The sequence below is a fragment of the Lonchura striata genome, chromosome 1 (genome assembly GCF_046129695.1).
Source record: "Lonchura striata isolate bLonStr1 chromosome 1, bLonStr1.mat, whole genome shotgun sequence".
In the NCBI taxonomy this organism is placed as follows: domain Eukaryota; kingdom Metazoa; phylum Chordata; class Aves; order Passeriformes; family Estrildidae; genus Lonchura; species Lonchura striata.
Genome location: NC_134603.1, coordinates 23,212,454 through 23,236,044, shown reverse-complemented (window position 1 = coordinate 23,236,044; position 23,591 = coordinate 23,212,454). Strand labels below are relative to the sequence as shown.

Sequence of the window (23,591 nt, the reverse complement as noted above, 5' to 3'; positions counted from 1 at the left end):
ATCAGATGTGCATGGTTTATTCCAACATATTATGATTTCTCTTTACAAGAATGCTTGCACTGTTTTTCAGAGGGCAGGTGGCCTCTTCTTTCTGCTATTTCTTCCACTTCCCACAGTCTTACTTGTGGCTTGTCCATATGGTAGGGTATTTCTGTGTTCTTTCATTAGATGTTCTCTTCCTATAGGATGGCTTCACCCTGCTGTTATCTTTACTGCAGTGTATGTCAGACATTTAAGTATGATTAGCTAGACCTATTTGTGTGATGAAAGCCTTTGTTTACAGCACACAAATTTTAACTTGTGTTTTTAAGAGGTCAGAGGCAATTGTTCCACAGCTGTTGTTTAGAATTGTTTTCAATATGTAGACTGGTGTTGATGGGCAACAGTAATAATGGGTTCTTCCCTGTAGAAGCAATGTCTTGTGCCTCAGAAGTATAACCATTTCAATTACTTTAATCCTTTTCTCCAGATTTGTTTTCCCCTTCAAATCCAATCAGTCACCTGTTATTGTGTCCATCTTGCTGCATCAAATACTAATGCTTTTGTATTGCCTCCAGGGTACAGCTAAATGGTGGAAATCCTTCTCCATTTGGTTTATTAAATGAGAGGTGCCAGCTCCTGTCTCTGCTCTGCCAGTGATGCCAGCTTTGATTACTTGCCTGTTGTCCACTCCTTTAGGCATCTTATGCTTTCTCTCCTTTTGTTTCTGTATTTAGGATGATGGTACAAACCTAAAGCTGTAGCTTTCTCTCTTTCAACTTTGCTTTTTAAATCTGGCTTTTGTTTGGTATTTATACATTGTTTCCTTTAGCTGGTTAGGTGAGTAGTCTGCAACTTCTGCTAAACTGTTTCACTTTGCCTTTATTTCCTGGTCACTATCCCAGTACTTCTGCCTTGTCTGTCTAATGTGAATACTGCAAATACCCTGTGAAACAGAGAGGGGTTTTCTTTTATCTGCTTTTGTTAATTACTATTATTATTAAGCAGGATTAAGCTTTGACTGCATTTCATGGCTTTTTAATCCATTGTGAATATTGTGAATGTAAAAGAACTTTTCTTCCAAGAATAAAGTACAGAAAGGAACCACATAATTTCTGACATATTCCTATTTGGATTTCTTAATGTTAATTTGCTTGTGACTGTGAAGCACACAAAAACACCTCAACAAGAAATATTGAAACCACATACTGTTTAGCTCTGAAAAATCCAGATTGATTCTAAACATTTGTGCACTGAAGAACAAAAGGATACTTTTGTCGGAAGAGGAAGAGTAATCAAGTGAATCAATTAAGCCCAGGCATCCTGAGGTTCCATTCATCACTCTGCCTTGTGCCCTGTGGTATCTTGAGCAGGTCACAGTGTTATCTCTCTTTCCTTTATAAACAATATTAATATTTCTTGAATGTTAATTTATGATAGCATCTGTACACCGTTTACAGTAAAGAGGACAACAATAAAAGTCAACTCTTCTAAACTGCGTTTAAGTAGTCAGTAGTAGATTCTGCAACAATTTGCACGTGCCAAAACCAAGTAACAGTTGTATTACCACATCACAGTGGGTGACCACTGCTGATAAATAATCCATTGTATAACCATGGGGGTTTTTATGAGGTTGATTGTTGAATTGTGCTAGATTGAGATTCAGATCTGTAGGAAGGCTCTGGCAGGAGGTGAATGACAGAGAATACAGTTCATTATGTAGGAATATCGTGTTTTCAAATGTAAACATTTAAAAATATTTTGTTGACTGTAATTCAAAGGAATTGAGTTCAATTCAGTATTAACTCACCAGGAGAGAGTTAAACCCACTGAAAAGAGCATGAAGGAGCTGGAATTTAAAAAAAGTAAAAGGCTTTTTCTTAATAACAGTTTCATATCCTCAAGGACAACATGAACTTTAGAAATCAGGTTCTGGGATTCAAATGTGATTTTGCCAGAAATCTGAGTTTTGGAAAGAGTGAATTCCCAGGAGAGGTGTAAGGAAGTTTTAGTTGTTCTTCTGCAATCTATATATTGCCTGCACCTCCTCAGGAAGCAGTTTGTGATCCTTCTTTGAGGACAGTTTGTGTCTCCCTCTGAGTTATCTCTATCTGCAGTCTCTGTAGAAGGAAGGAACAATTTTTCAGAGCTCCCAGTTTGGAGTTTTGAGAAGGTTGCAGTTGCTGTTGGGGGGACACGAGTGAGAGAAATTATGTGAAGGGACCAGGCAACTTGAGTACATACTCTGTATCTCCATAAAGGGCATTAGAGGAATGAATGTTTATGCTCAAGCTCAAAGACCTTGAGAAGGGACTCAGCACTCTCCACGTGCAGCCAGAGTCCTGGGCAGTCGAATTCATCTGAGAGACCATCCAAGGCCGTAACTCCACAAAACTACGGGGACTTTTTTTTCCCCTTCTTCTTTTACTTAGTCTATAATGCTGACAATCTAGGAAAACAGAAATGGTGTGCTGCAGTGTCTGAGACAATGCTAACATTTCAGTCTCATCAGAAATGCAATGTGAATAGACAGACCCATGAGAAAACTTTAGCAGAGCTACTTGGAATAACAAGTGCAGCTGCAGCTCATGTTTTTAGAAGTGTAACTGTTTTTCAGTGTCTAAAATTAGGTTTCAGTCATGCAAATCTTTGTATGGTACTTCTGAGTGACAATTGGTGATGTATTCCTTTAACCCTTCCCATACAGAGTGGTATTTTTTATTACTTCAGCATTCTGACTTTATTTAAGGGACTGGCTTAACACTTAGTGAAAGGATGCCAGAATCCAGGCAATTGAAATAAGATGACAGGGAACTGGAGAACAAAATTGGAAAGCATTAAACTTGTAGGTGATTTTCCATGTCCATGGAAATTTCCTGAGAAAGGAAAGGAGAGTTTCATTCACTCCTCTAGGATCTCCCTCATAAGGTATCTGAAGCCTTTAGTTTTATTTAGTTTTAGTTCAGATATGTTTGGGGCAGAAATTTTAGCTACAAATGCGTTATTATTTCCACCTCCACATGAGTTTTCCAGGCCATTACAAAAGCTAACAGGGGGCAGAGCTTGTGATCTGGATAGTCCAACTGGCATGGTTTCATAAGGATGGTCCTAGACAAGTCTATTTCCCCCAGATGTTTGACAAATCATGAACTTCCAAGGAGAAGTTGTTTTAGCAGCATTTTTGCAGCAAAGCTGCTAAACAGTTTCATAGCTCTGACAGTGCTACCCTGTGATTTGCAGTGTATCCTGGGTCACATCAACCATCAACTGTTCATTGCAGGTGAAGAGTTCTGCAGTTAGATCAGCAATCAAGCTGTCGTGGTTTGACACGGAAAAAGAATTTGGATGTAGACCAGTTGAAGGTGGACACGCCTCTGAGAACACAGAGGGGTTAAAAGCAGAATTCCCAGGAGAACTCGCTCTCTTTGGTTCCGGTCAGCCGCAGTGCAGGACTCTCTCCTGCCCGGCCGTGGCTGGGTGGGGAGGGGAAGGCCCATGGCCTGGCTGAGGTAGTCCCAAGGGTGGAGGGACTGGAACCCCCTGCAGATGGAAGGGTGGAGAAATCTGGGATGTCTCCGTTCCCTCCCCCAAGAGTCTCTTGGCAGCGGTGGCTTGTCAGCAATTTCACCGCAGGGAAGGAGAAGAGCCAGGGGGCCGCAAGGTGGCCAGCTGCTTTGTGGGAGCCGGAGCCTGGGCAGAGAGTCAACCAGGGAGTCACGACTTTTAACCCTTCCTTGAGAAATGAAAGATTTGTGAATTTCTTTTTCCCCTCCTTGGTTTGAAAAGAGAGGAAGAGGGACACCTTGGACCCTGGGATGTTAGAAGGAGAAATTCTAGATGGGAGGGGGACAAGGAGTGGCTTTTGGCTGGACTTTTTCCTTGGTAGCTACTGACTGAATCAATCTTCTCCTCCAAGAGAGACTGTATTTTAGGAGGATGCCAGTGAGTCAAGAGACCTGCTTCAGCTGGGAAAAGACAGAAGTGGAGTGAACAGATAAAAATTAGGGGGTTTGTGGTGGTGCCCCCTGTCCTCAAGGAGAAGAGAAGATCTCTGTTCTTGGACCCTTGGCCCCAGGGGGAAAATGGGAAAATGGGGGGGACTGTGGTCCCAAAAAATGAAAAAAACGGAACTTTTGTTTTCTCCCCTCTTGGTAGGACATCCTTGAAAGGGAAAATCCTAAAAGCAGTCTGTCCATCCATGCATTGGTGGTGAGAGCACTGTGCATGGAAAGGAGAAGGGTCACCTTGGCAAACTTTTTTTTCTCCAGGCGGTGCCATGTGTGACATGGAAACACAGGATGTGGAGCTGTGTTTCCCTGGGGGGTCTGTGGCACAGAAGAGACTCTGTTCCCTAGAAGGACTGAGGATTGATTGTCTGGAGAGTGGAAACCTGATTGGGGTCCAGATTGTGTCTCACTGTGGTTTGTTGGAGTTGGGGGGTGGGAGGAGGAATGCTTCGCAAGGTTTTCATTTTGATATTTGTGTGGGTTTTTTTCTCCTTTTTCTTTCCTTTCTTTCTTTCATAGTAGTAGCTTAATAAAGTTCTTTTTCACCCTGTTATTAAGCTTGGGCCTGCTTTGCTCTGTTCTCGATTCCATTTCACAGAATTAATTTGATAGATTGCATTTTCATGGGGGCATTGGCATTGTGCCAGTGTCAAACCATGACACAAGCACTGTCCTTAAAACAGGAGTTTTGTTAATACTGGTATTAATCAGTGTGTGGGCTACATCACAAGATTCAGCTGCAGGCCAGTGAAACTTTATCTTCATGTAGATGAAATTTTTAAAAGCCCACTTTGAGAGCTGACTGTACAAAAGCTTTGTAAACTGCAGGTGATCTTTGGGCTGCACTTACAAAACAATTGTTTTTGATAAATAATTATGAATTGTATACATTTCAGTTTGTTCTGTAAAATTCACTGTTTATAGACAAGTTGGATTTGAAACAAGTACAATTTCCAGTAAATAATTTAAGTAACTCCATTATGCTTACACAAAAGTGTAGTATAGAGTATTTCAGAGGAAGAAATTTTAGCTTGACAGCTGCAAGGTAATTCAGCCTGTGTCTATTAGCTTGTAAAACACAGTTCTGCTTTTAAAAATTATATTATGCACTTCTTTCAAAGTACGTATAGTTTTTTTTAAAATTTTCTATTTATATTATTTATGAAGTTACATACATGGTCTCAGTGTTAACAATCATTCACAATTAGGAAGATAATTTTCTTGCACAGTGTACTTTGTGGGGTGGGGGAATAATAACTACTTAGTACCTGAACATTGGGAAGAAAATTCCCACTTTTTATTCTGTTACTGTATTGCAGTGTTGCACTAAGTGATCTTCAGGGTTTTCCTGTATTGAGCCCTAAGGCTGTGGGGTCTACACAAGGCTGAGTGCAGGTGACTTTCTGCATGCCTCCCTCATGGAGGCTACCTGGACACAACTGAGACCCTGGACACATGGGTGAGGAGGAAGTGGGGAAGCCTGTGGTCCTGTGTGGCAATCCTCTTCTCCTGGAGCTACCAGGAGTGGACTTGGAGAGCTCTGGCATTTTCACAGCTGTTGCTTTTAAGGTAGTGTGGAATCTCATCATGTCCCTAAAACCATGCCACCTTAACAATTCATCTGATCTGACTGGCTGTGTGCCTGTATCTCTTGGTTCAGATCCAAAATCATTTGCGTATTTTAATTTATGTACAGGCTGTAAAAGTGATGATCATTATTGTACCAGCCTCCAGCCTGCAACCTTTTTTACAACATTTTCCTGAGCAAAATGGATCAACTAATGAAAATGAGAGAAAATTATATTGTTTCAGATAGTTGCTCTTTCAGCACAGACTCTCATAGGCACTCTTTATTAGATATTAAAGAAAACCATAAATTGCAAAAGTGGAATTCTCTCATTCAGAAGATTATGAGGGAATTGCTGTATCTCCAGGATTAAATGGGAAGAGGAAAAACTGTCAAACATTATGCAAAACAATATGACTATATGGTGTATGTTGCAGAGCACAACAAACTTGATAGCAAAAAAAAAAAAATCCAGTGAGAAAGTGTTGCATTTTGTCAGCAATTTCTCTTTTCCTTTTTGGGAAGGCAAATTACTTCAATTCTCAGACTGAACTGCTTTCTCAGAAACCCCCTACATTAATTTCCTTATGAACACTGCTGTGTGCCAGGTGTTCTTCCTCCATGCTCCCAAAGAAACCTGTAGCATGGCAAGATCCCCAAAACTTGAGATTCATTCTCTCAGTGATGGTTTGTACTGGATTTTTTTTTAAGCCTGACACTCTTCATTTCCCAGACACAACTAATTGCCAGGAAAGGATCTGTTAAGAGGAAACACAATTGGGACAATTTTTATATAATCTGATGTAAATTATGAAGCTTATGGAAGAATCTGCCACCGTCAAAAAATACAACTGGGGAAAGAACACTCACACTTGGCATGACATTTTATGGGGCTGCTCAATATTTAGTTGTAGTTCACCAGAGTTAAAATACTATAATGAACTTTTAAAATACTCTCTCTTCCTAAAAAGAACTTCTCTGCTTACAGTGGATTTCAAGTTCAAAGGTGAAAAATTCAGACTGTCTGTAAGTTTGAGGTGGCAGGCAAGACTTGCCTGAATTTTGGAAATAAAAATATACCATTTATTGGAGAATGAGTTTATCAAATAAATGTAATAGACTATTAGATAATGTTTTCTTATCACTTAGGCATTTATAGTGCATTTTATATTGCATAAGTCGAATGCATAATGTGTGAACTAGGTAACAGGCAAATGTAATAATCATGTGTGATTAAAGCAGTGCCTTTCAAGTGACACTATTAAAATTTCTCAGTTGAGAGAAAGAATAAGTGGTACCCCCCTCTGTATTATTTCTACTAGCATATTTTTTATTCTCCTTTTTATTTGAATGGTAAAAGTATTGAATTGTTTAACAGAACATAAAAAAGATGTTTAGCATTCTATAGTAATTAGAAGTGTGGGAGTGAAAGAAGCATTTATGTAATGAAGATTGTTCAGAGTTTCAGTTTTCTTCAGAAAATATTGTGGCTCACCTGGACAAGTGTCTTGCAGTGGCTTTTTTTTTTGCTCATTCCTTGAAATTGAATTCAGCCAGTCCCTTTACTTTCTTTTCATATCCAGTTAGATTTTAAAGTCTTCTCCCTTGTTGTCCCACCCCCTTCTGTTGAAGTTAATGGAAGTGTTTCAGTGGAAAAGCTTGTACTTACAAACAGAAGAAAAGGTAAGTAGTTCTCTCCATTCCCTCGCTTCTACTTTACTCTTGGAATTTTATTCCATGCTATCTGAGATGATAATAACTATGTTATTATACTATCTAGTTTTTATTTTTAGAAGTTCACATCTTTAATCCATCCACATAGTTGCCTTTGCTACTAAGACGTTTTGTCTTCTGCTGACTTGAGAAACATATTTACCCTCTGTCACTGCCATTTCTACCTTATGGTGTTTTCCTTGACTACCTTTATATTCCTGTTGATACTCATCTTATTTTTTACACTTTAACTTATTTTTTACACTTTAGAAGTGTATCTCCATGAGACTTTGTTTGCATTGCCACAGCTTGTTGAAGGGAGACGTTCCTAAATACATATGAGTTTAAGATTGATTCGGTTTTAATGGAGGACAGTATCCAAAGAACATACTGCTCTGAATGGTGGGTTGCTCAAAGAAGGAAGGAAAGAAGAAAAGCACCGTCCATATCCTCTTCTGTGAATCTGAGACTGACTTCTGCCTCCTTTCAGACCTTGCTCCCCTCTATTTACCTCAGGGGTCAGCTGATTAAAAGTGAGAAGTTTTATGGTGGTAGATCAAATATCCTCTGTTCCTACCCTTTTCCTTCAGCTGAGTGTTGGCTGTGTGTTACCCTTTACCATGACCATCCTTGGAAAGGAGGAGGGAGCTCTCTGTGCTGCTCCATGGTGTATTCTGTTCAGTGCTAGGGCTGACTCATGTTTCTGCTGTGTGTGTTTATGCCTGTGTGTGGGAGAGCTTGACCCTCTCTGCTACTCTCTATCTCTAATGAATCAGAGACTTGGAAGGACTGATATGGTACCCTGAAAGCTGTAATGCCTCTTCACACCTCTTTGTGCTTGATAATTTTGATGTAAGAGGTAATTATAATAATGAAAACATAATTAAATGGAGATGGTGTGAAGAGCAGTATTCTAGTTCTTTGTTTGCTTTTGTATTGCTGGCCTTGTGGTGCTTCTTCATCTGATTTGCTGCTTTCCAAATAAAGAAAATGAGGGGGGGTGTTGTTTTGAGTCTTGATTTTTTTGTTTGTTTTGCTTTGTTTATATCCTTCCTGTAGGTGTAAAATATAACATCTGTTCTCAGTGAGGCTTTTAGAATTTTTTCTCTGTGCACATTGGTCCCTGGTGATTGAGGGGGGTCACTGAAGATATATAAATAAGACTTGTGCTCAAGGCTGAGAAGCTAGGAACTCAACAAAAAAAAAAAAAAAATCACAAATAAAGCCTATGGAGTCAGAATCCTTGCAGCTGCTGGCCATTTGAGTTGCTAGTGGTGTTCACTCCAGGAGCCCTCTCCTAATGTACCTATTGTAGCGTGCGGCAGGCAGCTGCATTCTCACAAGGCAGGGTTGTAAACACAGAAGGACAACTTGGTGATTTGTACTGAGTAGAAGGAGGCCAAACAGGTGTATGACTTAAATAGTTCCCTCAAGACGTCAGCTGATGGAGAATCATCCTCATGTCTGTAAGAGCCAGCAAGTTTCTTTTTCAGTTGAAGAGCAGCTGATGCAAACTTTCATTTTCTACAGGTTCTTGGAAAGCTGTTCTACTTTACCAGCAATTGGATAGTCCCAGGGTAGAATGCATCAAACTTTATTTGATCATTTTACTATTCAGAGTTGTTTTCTTCTTCTTGTTTGGCAAACCATATCTAATCCATGCTATTTTTAAAAGATTCTGTACTTACTGGGGAATTTTCTTGGTGCTTATGTTACTGAATATTATAGTGAAATACAAACATGTATGTGTAAGTTATAGCCTGTAACCTAGGACATATGTAATTATGGCAAAGCTATTATGCTTGTTTGGTAAAGCCTAATTTTATTGAGTGCTGCGTCTCTCCCTCGAACCCACGGGGATAGAACCCCTGTGGAGCCCGGCCAGCTGGGCGGTGGGGCGAGGTGGGCAGAGGGAAGGAACTTCTCCTTGGATCCCGGGGGGCTTGGAGAAGCTCCCACGTGAGTCCAAAGATGAGCTGGTCCCACAAGCAAAGGAAAGAGGCGCTCTCCCTCAGGATTGGTTCCAAAGTTTAATGAGGGCCTGGAGAGATCCCAGGCTACATCTGACTTCGAAGGACCTCCAGAGCAAGAGAGGGGGTCTCCTGGCCTGGAGCTGCCAGATATAGGGGGCGAACAGTCAACGGGGGAAGGACATGGGAGTGGCTCTCGGGGGGCAAGGCCTCAGAGTGACCCCTGAGAGGGGGTCGGGGAGGAGTCCCAGCCAGGGTCCAGTTACTGGGGGAAGGGTCTGGACAAAGGGGAAGGGTCACCAGGTGATGGACACATCACCTGGGAGGAGACGGGGGATGGGTTGGGGTTTGATGGACATACAAGGACTGATGGGAAAGCTGGGATGAACAAACAGGTACAAAGAGGGGATGTGGAGGGACAAACCATTATGAGGGGATATACAGTGCAAACACAACTCTACAATTGAGTGCCCAGCAGTCACTAAATGCAGTTTTCTAAATGTTAATTTAATTGGAGTCCATGTGGTAAGAAAATAATGCTGTGTTCTTCTTCAAAGGGAACTTTCCTTGGTAAGGCTAGTAGCTTCTGGAGCCTTTCTTACACTCTGTTACACTCTGTTATTTATTTATACTATTTAATTCCATATTTGTATAGTATTTTTACTCAGCAGTTTCTTAAAATTTTCTGTGCATATTCCTATTTGGTTTTGAATTTGACAGTCTTGATATCAACTTACTGTGAAGCAACAAATCCAATATAAGAAGCAAACAAACAAGTGAGTTTTGGGACAAATGATGACAGAAACACAAAATTAGGCTGAATTTATTTCTTTTAGGTTTTGCCAAATGGTTGTAAATGGAGAATAGTCTTGATTTTATTTTTATCGACCTAATTCTTTTGAGAAGATTAACAATACTTCTGACGTTTTGACTAATTTCAATTACAGTTGCCTCTCTATCCAGATAATGGTGAGAATTTTGGAAGAACATGCATAGTTGGAGTGCACACAAGGGCAACTTCTGTTTTGTAAGGAGTTTGTGGTGCTGGAAAAGGGGATTTACTTGTGTGGAGTTCAGGCTTTGCCATGCTGCTTGTGATGCAGAGAAAGTTAGAGGAGTGAGGCACTCCTGAAAAGCTCCTCTCCATAGATAACTGCAAGAGCAAGATCTGTAGTTTTCCTCCCGTTTTGCTGCAGTATGTTCCATCATCCCCTTTAAGGTGTAAATCTTTGTATGTGATGAGGGGATTTTCTGTGATATGTAGAATATACAAATGAAAAAACAAAAGTGCGGGGAAGATGTGAGGCTGTTACCGAGTTAAGGCTGTGATCTTGCTGTGGGTATAGCTAGTGATCAATGTATTCATGGCTCTACCCAGGAATGTATTTTATTATTTAAGTCAATATTAACAAACTAGCTAATGTGATATGAATTTTTAGTTTACATGTGGCTCATGCAGTGAATTTTACAGGGGTCCTGTAGAAAACAGGTAGTCACATATGTAGTTAGACTCTTGCAATGTGTTTGCCTGAATAAGCAAACTTAGACAACACTGGCAATTCTTAGGCAACACTGATTTTGTATTTCCCACCTCCAAAAGATTGCTTTTCTAGGTTAATGTGAAGAATGGTGCACTGAGAGTATGTGCATACACATTATGGCTGAAATAAATCTTTCTAAGCTTTTGTACAATCAAGTTTTGATTGGTTGGGTTTTTTTCCTTTTAGCCATGTTAGAGTTCTTGTATTGTCATGCTTACTTCTCCCCTTAGGAGATTACTATCTTTTTCTAAGGCTTCAACTTGAGATCTGTTTTCTATCAGAGCATCCAGTTTAGCTTGAAGCACTGGTTCTTACACAATTTACTTTTCCCTGGGCATTTTAGCTTAGCTTAAAGATAAGGGTTGGAAGTCCAGGAACAAAGTAATGGAATATGTAAGGTCAGCTACCACAGTAAGAAGAATTAGAACTGACCTGACACCAGCAGCACATCTTTTCATCCACATTTTTTAGTTTCTCTACATTTGATTGTTTTACTCAGAAGAGAAACTAGCTAGCTGCTTTTTGAATTTTTTATTCTCCCTTTACATTTTAGTGTAAGATACAAGCCACATCTGTTTCTTACTAGCCATTTGACATGTACTTTCAACAGAGAAAATGTGGGGTTTTTTTGAGCCTTTTCTCTGCTTTTATTCAGACCGTGACACTTCCCTTAAATACTTTTCAAGATGTGAAATCCAGGGGTTTATCCAAAGCAAAACTCAAACACTTTATTTTGTCAGCTGTTAAAAAAGAATGTCAGGACCAAATGACTCTGAGTTTGTAGTAACATTAATATGCTTTCAATTATTAGTTTAAATATGGATGAGAGGTGATTCAGTAATCTAAAATCAAAACAGGTGCTTTTGTTAAGTAAATAAAAAATAATGGGAGAACTACTTACCATCTCTTCTGAACACCAAATTATGTAATTGAACAGGGATACCATATATTAAATAGCCTAACTACCCTTAAAATTTAGCAGAATTAATTTAGAGTTTGTTGGATAACAGCATTTTTCAGAGAGTGTGTGTTTGAAACAGATGTTAACATCACTTCAGGTGTTAGTGGGAAATGCCACAGGTGCATCTTGCTTACCTGTAGGTAACAATGTTTTTAAGTTGAAAGCTGGTACAGAGTCAGGGCTCTTTGTGATCTCTGTAGCTGGTGCTGTGTGATGCTTTCCTTTTATTTTCTTTTCAAAGTGCAAGGAATGGTAAATGCAAGAGAGTTTAATTTTTTTTTTAAATAAGATCCTTCTTCTTTGAAACAATAGTCCCAAAATCATGTTTGTTCAGAGTCAATGAAAAAAAAACTTTCTTGCCATTCCACCTGCTTCCCAGTCCTTCTGTGTCCCCCCCAAAAAAATTCTTTGTCCTGATTTTACCAAACTACATCCTGTTTGCCCTGTTTTGAGCCAAACTCAGGAATGCTTCTCTCCATCTGTTACATAGAGTCTGCTAGTAATTTCTTTTTTGTTAGTTCTTGCTCAGGTCTTGACATATTGTCAGTAGCCCTTCCAGTTCTTGGTTATCTCTACTTAAAAGGCACTTAATTTGCTTTGCTTAGATTTTTTTTTTTTTTTAATGTACTCTTTGGCACTTTATTAAGCAATTTATTCTGTAGATGATATACTTAACACAGAATGTTTTGCATGCATATAAACTTTCATCTTGTGCATCCCAGGATGCTTAGTGTCTGCCACAAATGTTCTGTATGTGAGTTCATCTTGCAGCATTAGGAACCTACAGTACTGGTGTCTTGCTTTGTATCTTTGTACTGGTCATGCTTAGGGTCCATTTCACTTTTTGTAGAAATAATTTGGGCAGTCGTCCATTCCTGTCAGATCCTGGTGTCATCTGAGTTGTTGCTGGCTCTGCCAGCCCATGCCAATATGGCTAATTTGGGTAGTAGGGTTTACCTTTGTGATCGTGGCAGAGTGGAAGTTTAAGTATATATATGGCACTTCCAGGTGACTTCAAGGTTTATTTTTTGGGCTAACTGGGTAAATTTTGTATCTGCAAATGTTTCTTCACTTGAGGTACGTAAGCATGTGTGGATCATAGTGAGCTGTCAGAAGCCTTATCCACAATTGTGGAACATCAGAATGGAGCATCTGCAATAAATGTGCTTGCTGCTTATATTGGAGAAACAAATACAGTTTTAGGGGTTTCTTTTGTTGAGAAATAACAAGGACCTTGAAATCAGTGATAAAACTTGAATTACAGCAATTCAGCATGTTAGTACTAAGACATAAACTTGCCAGAAGATACAGGCAAAAACATTCATTTAAAATGACCAGAAACAAACAGTTTCTGCTTAGTTGTTGAATGTAGGGTTTGGGGTTTTTTAGCATTAGTAGATGAAATTGTTGTCTCTCTTTTTTTTTCTTTTTTTTCCCAGTCTGTTTATTTTACATTGTTTGGAAAGCCTTTTGGTTAACATGCTGGATTTATCCCCAAACACTCAAAGAAATATTAAACATATGCAGCAAGTTATCACAGTTTAAAAGTGGGGATGAGGGTGCCTTTTTTTTTTCTGACAAAGAAAGGAAAAAAAAGAAAATAGTCTGAACTTATAAGTCTACATAAGTTTATCCCATTCAGGGAGTATTACATGGCACAGGAAATGTCGAGTTTCAGGTTAAATATAAGGTGAGCCATGGGTCACCTAACCTGCAAAGCCGATGGAAAGAGACACTGGCTTTTGCTTGAGGTTCAGCTGTAAACAACCAGGAGCAATCTTCTGAACTGTTGTTACTTAATAGACAGATCTCTGAAGAAGCTCCTCTGTCACTAGTTTTTAGCATTTCCATGTGAAATAAATATTTATACATATCTACTCTGCAGGTTATGTTATTGATTACAATATGACTTGTTATTGTTGAGAAAGGATTATTCTTCTCAATAAATAGAACTGAATAATCTCTCCCATTTCACCTAATATATAACCTTACAAAGTAGGTTTCTAATTTCCTCCTTAACATATATCCTCCAGAAATTAATTTTTTTTTTCCAGTTTAGAAGACTTAAAAAGAACCCAATTTAAAATTTTTATTGTTCATTTAAATGTATAGAAAAAGTGTGTCTGCTGCTGTGAGAAGGCTCACAGGTGAAGATCTTCATGCATCGTGCATGGTTCTGGACATCTGGTTTTGGGTGGCCCGCTCAAGCAGGGTAGTTGGTCCAGATGATCTCCAGGGCTTCCTGCCAACCTCATCTGTTCTGCAATTCTGTTATTTGGAAAAGAGCATTAACATTTAATAGTAATTTTTAACTTCATTACTTGCTACAGGAGAAAAAAAAGCACTTAAGGCAACCTGTTCATTTAGACATTTCATTGCTTTTGTTTCTGGTAAAACAGTGAATGGAGTGGGATATCAAAGCATGTCAATGACCTAAATAGAGCTGACAATGAATAGAATTCTAGACATACATAATAATAGCAGTCAGATATTCCGATTAGTGTAAAAACACTTGATGTATTCTGTCAGAAGGTTTATTAAAATTGTAGTTATGTCCCTTTTGAGAGTATGGCAGGGATGGTCATGATGGTCATTCTTTTTAATAACTCTACAGTAACGCTAAAAAAAATTACAGAGCTGAGTAGTTAACACTGCGTTTTGTTGTTTTTTTTTTTAACAGTCCACATACTGGGGGGCAGAGTTACCAGCCTGATGTACCCCAAATTCCCACTGCTTGCATCACTGTGGAAGATGCTGAAATGATGTCACGAATGTCTCACCGTGGCACTAAGATTGTTGTGCACCTGAGGATGGGAGCTAAGACTTATCCAGACTCTCTGTCATTTAATACTGTGGCAGAGATAGTTGGAAGCAAGTACCCAGAGCAGGTAGGTGAAAATATACAAAACCCCCTCATTTTTTCTTTAAAAATATGGATGAAACAATCAAAAAACCAAACCTACCCTTTTGAAACAATCCCTAAAACATGTAACTTTCATTCACATGCTCTTCAATATTTTAGACATCTTAGCTTTTCAATCTTTTACAGGTAACAGGTTTCATGGCTAGGTTTAGCAGGTATATATGATTGGAATAAGCTGTCTGCACCACAAATTCTGTTTGAACATTTTATAATTCTACATTGTTGTCTTCCATTTGTAAGACTTTTCTTCTTGCTTTCTCCTTTCTTCCAACTTCTTAGCTAAAAATGATACAAACAAAACTCTTGGTGCTGAAGGATTTGTACCTGGTACAAAGTCTTCTGTGTCAGCTTAAAACATGGAATTACCTTTCTGACAGTATGTTTTATTGTGAAAATGTTCATGCAACCTCAATTACAGCAGCACTAGAAATTGCTGCTAGAGTACCTACTGAGCCACAATGCTTTTTTTTAAACATTGTATTTTTTATGGCTTTAATGGAGAAGAAGAATGTCTATCTCTGACCTTTAAACCAGGAAAGAGATTTTATGCATTTAAGAGATTTTATCTTTTATGAGATAACAGTTCAGTAGCTCTGGCTTGTGGTGTCAGAGATCCTCAGTGAGTGTACAGTTTCAGCAGCTTGATCACTGGGCAGGGAAAGAGTAACTACCCTGATGGTTGATTGGTTTGCATAACATCATCTGTGAGTCTAGCTTCATGAAACACATATTTACCAAGTTAAATGTTCCAACTTTATAATTAGGGTGCATTTAATTTAATTTTATGTCATCTGCATTTTAAACAATGTTTCTAACCAGTTAATTTGCTGTCTTTCCTGAATTATGTTTGGTGTACTTCAAAATTTGACATTTCAATTATGAAGTGTTCAAATGTAGACTTCAAAGATATTTTAAGGTGCTTGCCTGGACTTGATTTTCTCTTTGCTGTCCTGCTCTGTTTCTTTAAGTAATGAAGAGAATTGGGATCTCTTCACTACTTCCACTGACAAGCTCATTTTTTTAAAACACTGGGTAAAGGCTTATTTACAAGTCCCCTGCTGATGATAATGGGAGTGGTAGTGGATGCACTTTGAAAATGTAACCAAGAAACAGGAAAATAAAACAAATTAATGTTTAGGGTTTTTAGTACTCAGTTCCTGTAGGAGCCTTAATGGGTGCTTCACTATGCTCATTCCATTGCGTTACTCTGGTAAAAATGGGAACCATCTCGCTATTTAGGCAATAAAGTACATTACAGATCCAAACTCTTACAAGGCCCTCTATGCCAAAGTGTTTCAAAATGCAGTACAACTCCATGGGAACAGAAAGATGCCATTACCATGGGCCAAAATTTCAGTTTAAGTTTTGAATTGAAACAAACCCAAATCTGGATCTCGACTCTGGGATAGAAATTGTGTGTGCTATTTCTCCTACAAAGGTCTAAAGCAAAACAATTTAAAATTAGGTTGAAACCTGTGAAACATAACTCTTCACTGGTATTGCTGCAAATTATAACTTAAACCCCTGAAATGTAGTTGAAAATGAGGGTTGCTGTAGGACATTGAAGAAAGTGTGTGAAGTCTGGTGAGAAGTGATTCAGCTCAAGATGTAACTACACATTTAGGTATACTTATGCTCATCTATATATTGACCAGGATTTAATATACTACTTGATTTATAAATAATTAATTGACTCATTCCATGATATTTCAACATATTTATTAAAATAATCACCATGAACTGAAATAATATATCTGACAAGTTTATATTACAAACAGCATTAATTATTATTATTAAAATACGTTAAAGGATAAAATAATTTTTTCATACCTGTTTAGAGGTTTTGGGGGGGTTATTTTTTGTTTTGCTTTGTTTTTTGTTTTGTTTTGTTATTTTTTTTAATTTGACCACTTTTGCATCATATCCAGTGCTATTTTTACTTTTTCAATCATTTCTCCAAGTGCTTTATGTGTATTTTTACATATAGCAATTGGGGTTTGGGGGGCTAAAACCAGAAAAATGTTAAGGAAAACAGAAAAATTGTAGTTGACATATTTTTTATATACTTTCCTAACGGTATCCTGTATTTTAGACTTAGTGTTCTGAAAATCATTGCTGCTACAAGAAATGTTAAAATCATCAAAATGGCTACTCAGAATTTTTTGAGTTGCAAACCTTATTTTAGGTACCCATGCTTAACTTCAACACATTTGCATTTCCAAGTAACCTAAAGCAGTAAAAGAAATGTTATTACTGCTTTTTGAAGCATCAAGCTCTCAGGGGTGCATTCATCATCAGAGGTGATGATGTGAGCGTAGATGTCCTGTGTCTTTTTGAGGCATCTCTGTACCCTATGTGCAGCAATTTTGAAAAATTAACCCACTGATACTTCAGGTTTCCTTCCTGCTTTATCCTTTTTGTTTGGCTGGCCAGTAGGCAGTAAGCAATTGTTCCAGCTAGGAAAAATACATGGTGAAACCTACTGCAAGCTGCAATTTTGCAGTACTAAGTTTGCAGGTGGTGTAGAAAGCTTCTGAACAGAAAAAGGAAATGGATTCTGTCATGTCACACCAGTGTCTCTGTTCTATTTATAACTGTATCATTCCTTCTAAGTTAGGAAAGGACTGTTCACCCCAGACAAGTCTCTTCCTATGTCAGAGCAGGTGATCAGATCATGCATCATCAGAGCAGAGACATCCACCATCCTCTGAGAGTTGAGGTCCTTATTTAGTGCCTGCTGAGTTCTGATTAACCTGTAGTTGCCTAAAGGAGGTGAGCCTGTGCCTATAAGATAATGAATTCACGATCCATCTTTTCTTCATATAAACAAATGGGAAACAGTGAGAACAAACATGCTCTGACTTGATGTCCTGGCAACCTTTCTGAGCTTTGGACAGCAGTGAGGGTAGAAAACCTGTGGGTTGTGTGACTTAACATATTTGAGCCTGTATGACTGCTGACAACTGAGCCAAAGAGTTTTTGAAATGACAAAGGTATGGTAGCAGAACCTGCTGAGGTCCAGGCTATTGCACGTTAGAGACATTTGCAGTCATTCCTGCCTTTTATCTTGGAGGAGTATTTGAGAACTGTTTTGCAACTAGGCCCATGCAGCTAGCATCCTTTTGTGCTGTGTTGTGTGCTGGTGAGATGTTTTATTTAAACTATGTAAGCTGACACTGGAGACTGACTGACTGAGAAATTCACAAGTTTACTAATGTGGTTTTCATTTGAAATTCAGGCAGAGTTGGCAGTAAAACATGTTTGTCTTCTCATTTTAATACAGATGTAACATGATTGGTCTTAAAGTGCAGCAGCAACCGTTCCCATCTCTGGGGAGATGCTATAAATAGCAGCTGTTTGTTGTTAATCTGGCTTCAATGTACCAAATGTGCCAAACATGGAACCACAAAATATGTGATTAACTGAAAAGGTATCAAAGTGGATAAAGTTATAACTCTTCTACAATCTTGACTTTCAGTGTCTTTTTGTACTGTGTATTTCTTGGTGTGCAGTGCTGTTTTACTTATCCTACAGTTACTAAGTGATGGAAAAACTGTTTCCTAAGTGCCCTACAAAGTACATAAATTTAATGGCTGCTCATTATTCTGTGATCCAGGATAAATACTTTAGAGCAGAAACAGAGGAGCTTATAAGTGGCCTTTTCAGAATCCTGGAGAGCTGTTCCAGGAATTCACTCTACAAAGCTTTTTGGCCTCCTGGTTTTTTGGAATGCCGTATCTGCAGTATGTACAATTTGAAAATTGTCTTCATTTTGAAAACCAAGGACATGAAAGACCATTGAAGAATTCACTGTGGCTTAGAGCCAAGTTTGATCAGCACTTTGAAAGTAGCAGTCCTAGGGATGACCTGAGAAACAGAGATGCTAATGTAGTAGCATAGATTGTGAGGTTCTTTACCAGTCTGTGATTGATGTAACAGAACCTGTTCTGCAAAGGACACAGATGCTTATTTATTTCTTCATTCTTCTTCCTTTCCCAGTTTCAAAGATCAGCCCTGTCTCAGATTTTGTGATACTGGGCAAAGATCCAGGGAAAAAGAGAACATAAAAATTGTCCAGGCTTCTGAGCCTGTTAAGCATTCATGCACATAACGGAAGAAATAATTTGTAGACCAAAAATCCATCCCAACCTCAAAAAAAGAAAAAAAAATCAACACAAAACAACCAGACTTTTCTGAAGATGTGTAATACTTAGTGCAGTGTTGTTTTATGGCTTGGCATCACTTCTACATATGTTAACAAAATGTCTATCCATTAGGTCTTTGATGTGGCTTCCAGATATCCCTATGCTCAAAGTAAATCATGCATACAATAGAGCTTTGAGGAGAAATATTTTAAGAGCCTGACGCCGTCATGTTATGGCTCCATTATCACATTTTCTCCATGTGGATTGTTTGGCTATTCATTCCAAGATGTTGAAGGGTTTCTAAATACAATTCTGTGAGCCTCTCTCCTGTGACTGTAAGCTGATCCCTGTTGCTGCTACAAATTAAGTGAATTTGAAAGAATTAGAAGATTATTATAGAGATTTGGTTTTGAAAGTTTTGAGAGTGCCAGCCCATTACTTCATGACAGTGAACTGATGGGCAAGAGAAGTAGAAAAACAAGTGGTGAAAAAGAAACAAGAGAAAGGGTGAAGAAAGAGCATTGGCATTGTTAGGAAATGTATTTTCTTTGAAGTGTTTTTGTTGATATTTGCTGAAATAGGTAGTACCTCTGTGTGTGTATGTTTTATTAATAACTGGCTTTCATACTATTAATTGGAGGCTGTCTTTTATTCTGTGCCTTGTGGGAGTGGCAATATTGCTGTCATTGGTTCTAAAACAGAAGTCTTTTCATGATGAAAACAGTTAAATTAATGCAAAACTGATATGGAGGAAATTTTTTCTTTGTAACATGATAATTTTATTTATTTGTTGGTTTGTTTATTTAGTTATTTTAACTACCAGAAGGCCTATTATATATTAAAACTAAAGTATATGCTGGATTTTGTGGTGTAAAGCATGGTGAATATTCTAAAACTTGAATCACCTATGTAAAACCCAAGAGCTGACTGAAAGCATTTGATTCTGCTAGGGAAAATTTGGCAATAGTTTCCCTACTGATTTAATGGCTGCTGCACCCTTATGTAATCGTGTTTTTAGAAAATTCAGTATCTGGCTATGCAATAACTACAACTCAAATTTCGTTTGTACATGCGGGGTTGATGTTGAGTGGCAACAGTTTAAAAATATTGTACTACTTAGAGCTGGGTGTCTGAAATACTGGTGGAACAAGTGAATGTTTATATGTGGAAGAAAGATTCAAAACAACTTAGATATTTTTGAAAATTATTTTCCAGATGCAATTTTTCTTGAAGGAATCAGTTCAGGTTCACCAGTGTATTGTGACCTTTATGAAGTTCATGTCTTTTCCAAATAACCAGACCATGTCTCTATGTGGGCAGGTGAGAGTGAGGGAGATGGTCAGCGTGGCAGCAGTCTCTGCTGATCTTGAAGGCACCCGAAGTTGCTCCGTGTTTGCTTGGTGATATCAGAGGAGGACTAAGGGATGTGCTCCACTAGTCTGGGCAAACCAGCAACTCTTGGAAAGGGTTCTCCTCTTGCCAGCTGAGGCATAGTTGCTGTCACTGCATATAAATCTTTGCAACATGAAGGAAAAACGTATCAACTTTAGTAACCACCAATGCCTGCTCCACAGGGAGCAGCACCTTCAGAGTCTCAACTCACTGGCATAAAACTGGTAATGTCCCAGGCCACTGCAGCACCAGGGTGACAGTGACAAGGGATGAGGACATCTAGGTGACCTTCCTCAGTAGAGTCAAGTGGAGTTTGGAAGAACTGAAAGATGCCATCACCCTGCTATATATGTTCCATTTTTATTCTCCTGATGTAAGTTTAGCCAGTGAGCTTCCTGCCCTCCATCTGAGCGTGGTCATAGATATCACCTGTACATGACAGCTGGCTGCCCACCCCAGCTCCTTTCTTTATTTGAATCTAGACTGGTTTCTGCCCAAAGCTACTTGCTGGGCCTTTGCTCTGGGCATTACTTTTCAGAGTGTTTAGTTGTGTTTTAAATCCTTTACATCCTAAACTGTAACCAACTAAATTCTGACACTAGAAATTAAAAAGTAACATTTAAAGTGCTTGTTCTGTTGGCCAGCAAATTCATCAGAGCACGCAGTTTTGCAGTCCTTTTGATGGTGTGAGTATAAATAGATACGCTATAATATTTTTCCTTTCTATCTGTTCTTTTGTCTCTACTCCCACACAGCAGTTTAAAGAATTACTGTGGGATTTAGTAATAATTTACAAATACACATAGGATTTACAAATGATTGTGAAAGCTCTTTTCCTCCACATTGGAAAAGTTATCTTCTAAAATTGTACTTCATCTTTCTTTCATTCTGATATGCAAGAATGTCTAAAGGGTAGTCCTGGGTTTGGCAGATCTAAAACTTGCCTGAGGCATCAAGTAAGAAACACCACAATATTGAGGAGGAAGGAGGAAAGAAACAATATTTTTCTTTTCATTATGAATAAGTAGATGCCAGAAAGGCTAGTGCCAAGTGTCAAGGGTTAGTCCCAAAACAACTGTTCTCTACAGGGGTTTTCAAATACCTGTACTTGTATGTTTGTATTTGTTAGCTGCAGACTATATGCTTAACCTTGTACAACAGGAGGACTACCAAGACCTTGTCTTTTCATTAATGTCATGTTAAAAAAGTACATATTTTCCATGCAAGTTTAATGCAAAACTGCTTGTCTAAGAGTATGTGGATTGGATATTGAGGGCTCTTCAACACAGATTCAGATTCCCACATGTAGGACCAAGGTGAAAGATCTGACTGTGAGATTTTTACCTAGTGGACAGACCTGACATTGTTGATTGAATGAAAGGAGAAATGCTAAAAGAAGTGAAGTTATAAATGATCAGGTTGAGATTGAGGTGAAAGGGGGAAATAACTTGTTCTGCTAATCACATTGAGATACCGACAGCAGAGTTGTTTCTCTAAGAACTGTGTGATTGCAGCAACTGAGACGGTTACTCAAGGATGTAGTGGAGTATGTAGCAGAATTCATAGTTTTTGTGGACAGAGAGAGCTGGTAAAACATGGAACCAGCTCCTGAATGGTGAGTAGACTTGTAGGGTTTTAGGTATCACATTGCTGCTTCGTGAGATCTGGGTCTGGGGCGGGGTGGTGTAAACAGTAAACTGACACAGTTGGTGTGGTCTTTAATGGAACTGTGCTCAAGACCTTGGTTTACTAACAAATTACATGCTTAAAATGTTATTATAATTTGTTCTTTTTCTTTTTAAAAGCTTTTAAAAATTCTTTTTCTATTGTCATATAGTTTATACTTTGGTCTAGAAGAGGGCCTCCAGGCTTCTGAGAGCTTAAAGGTCTTGAACTTTGCCACTCTAGCCTTATTGTAAATGTAGTTGCAATGGTACAAACATATTTACTATGGTTTGGCAAAGCAAGATACCCTGTAAAACACATAATACCAGTAAAATCTGTCCAAAATTCTTGTTATGAAAATGTTAAAGATCTTGTGAATCTGGCAGGCATAGATCTTAAATCAAAGAATGAGTTTTGTTCATAAAGTTTCTCAATTGTTGTCAGCACTTATACCAATATATAATGATATAACATGTAAGTTATCTAGAATTTTATTTTACACAAATATCATTCTAATTATTGTAACAGGTAAATGGAATTTTGGACAAAAATCCTCTTTTCAGTAATATTTGTCACAAATGTAAACTGATTTATGTGTTTAGAACTGAGATCTTTTTTTTACTGAAGTTGCAAAGGAAAAAAAGGATATTACAGGCTCTTTTAACAGAAAATGTATTTTGTACTACAGGCCTTGTAGATTTTTTTCTTTATACATGCTGAAAAGCATGTTCCTCACAGTCTGCATTGGCTTTTCACATAAGTTTTTAATCTGTCATTTGTCCCATAGACTAATTTACAGATTTGAACAAAAATATACTAAAATGTGTATTCTTCTGGTAGTTACGTAGTTCCTTTACATCTGAATTCTTTCCCCATGTTTAAATTTACAATCATCACTATGAAATATTAGTCTCAAAAACAGTTTGCAATGCTCTGGTATAAATTATTCAGAAAAAAACCCCTGTGTTCCAACTCATTTAATCAGGTATTGTCAGGTAGAGGGTGAATGGAATAATATAATGATGTAAGATTAAATAGTCTGAAAACTATATTGCACCACATCAGTGGGCTTTTTTTCCCTAGCATGCATATAAGGAAATAGAGGTAGAATTCTCTGTGTATTTTAAATATTTTAATGTGGGGAATTATGTTAATATTGTCACACTACTTCTGTAATTCTGGGCTTTATTTTTTTAGTTGTGTACCTAGCCTTATGATCATTGTGCTTTGTTTTTACTTTCAGTGATATCAGCTGGACAAAGATTTTTCTCATCCTCTTTGTGTGCCAAGTTTAATATGCTGCTTGTGTAAGAAGGTATTTAATGAAATAATAATCTTTCACTGTAAAGGAACTTGTTGCTGTAAGATGTACGTGTATATGTTTACATAAGATAGTTTTAGGACACTGCCTTCTGTGGCATGTTGCTCAGCAGAGTAGAGCATATTCTACCATTCCAAATGGGAAATCTCAGTCATCCAGCTTCTTGCCAAGAGAAAATTACTCAGGTCTGAAATGTGATGTCCTCCATCTTCTTTCACCTTTCAAATAATCAGGAAGAGCACCTGAGGTCATATTATTCTTTGTGAAGGAAGAAAAACTGTCGTCAAGTATGTTTCTCTCTGTCTTGTCTTACAAGCAGATAATACAACTCGTGGTCTGTTCTGCTTGTATGACTTTGTTTCCTGGCATTGTGAACCTGAAGTCTTGGATTTATATTCTCCACTTCT

The 23,591-nt window shown here is 38.2% G+C and overlaps 1 protein-coding gene across 1 annotated transcript in view; it reads left to right on the top strand.

The window, feature by feature from the left end:
• The window catches only part of CPQ (carboxypeptidase Q), a 144,446-nt gene that overhangs the window by 36,162 nt on the left and 84,693 nt on the right, over positions 1-23,591 (top strand). Inside the window, exon 4 of the mRNA XM_077782816.1 lies at positions 14,419-14,626. Within this exon, the coding sequence (XP_077638942.1) occupies positions 14,419-14,626 (208 nt within the window). The remainder of the gene's footprint in view (positions 1-14,418; positions 14,627-23,591) is intronic.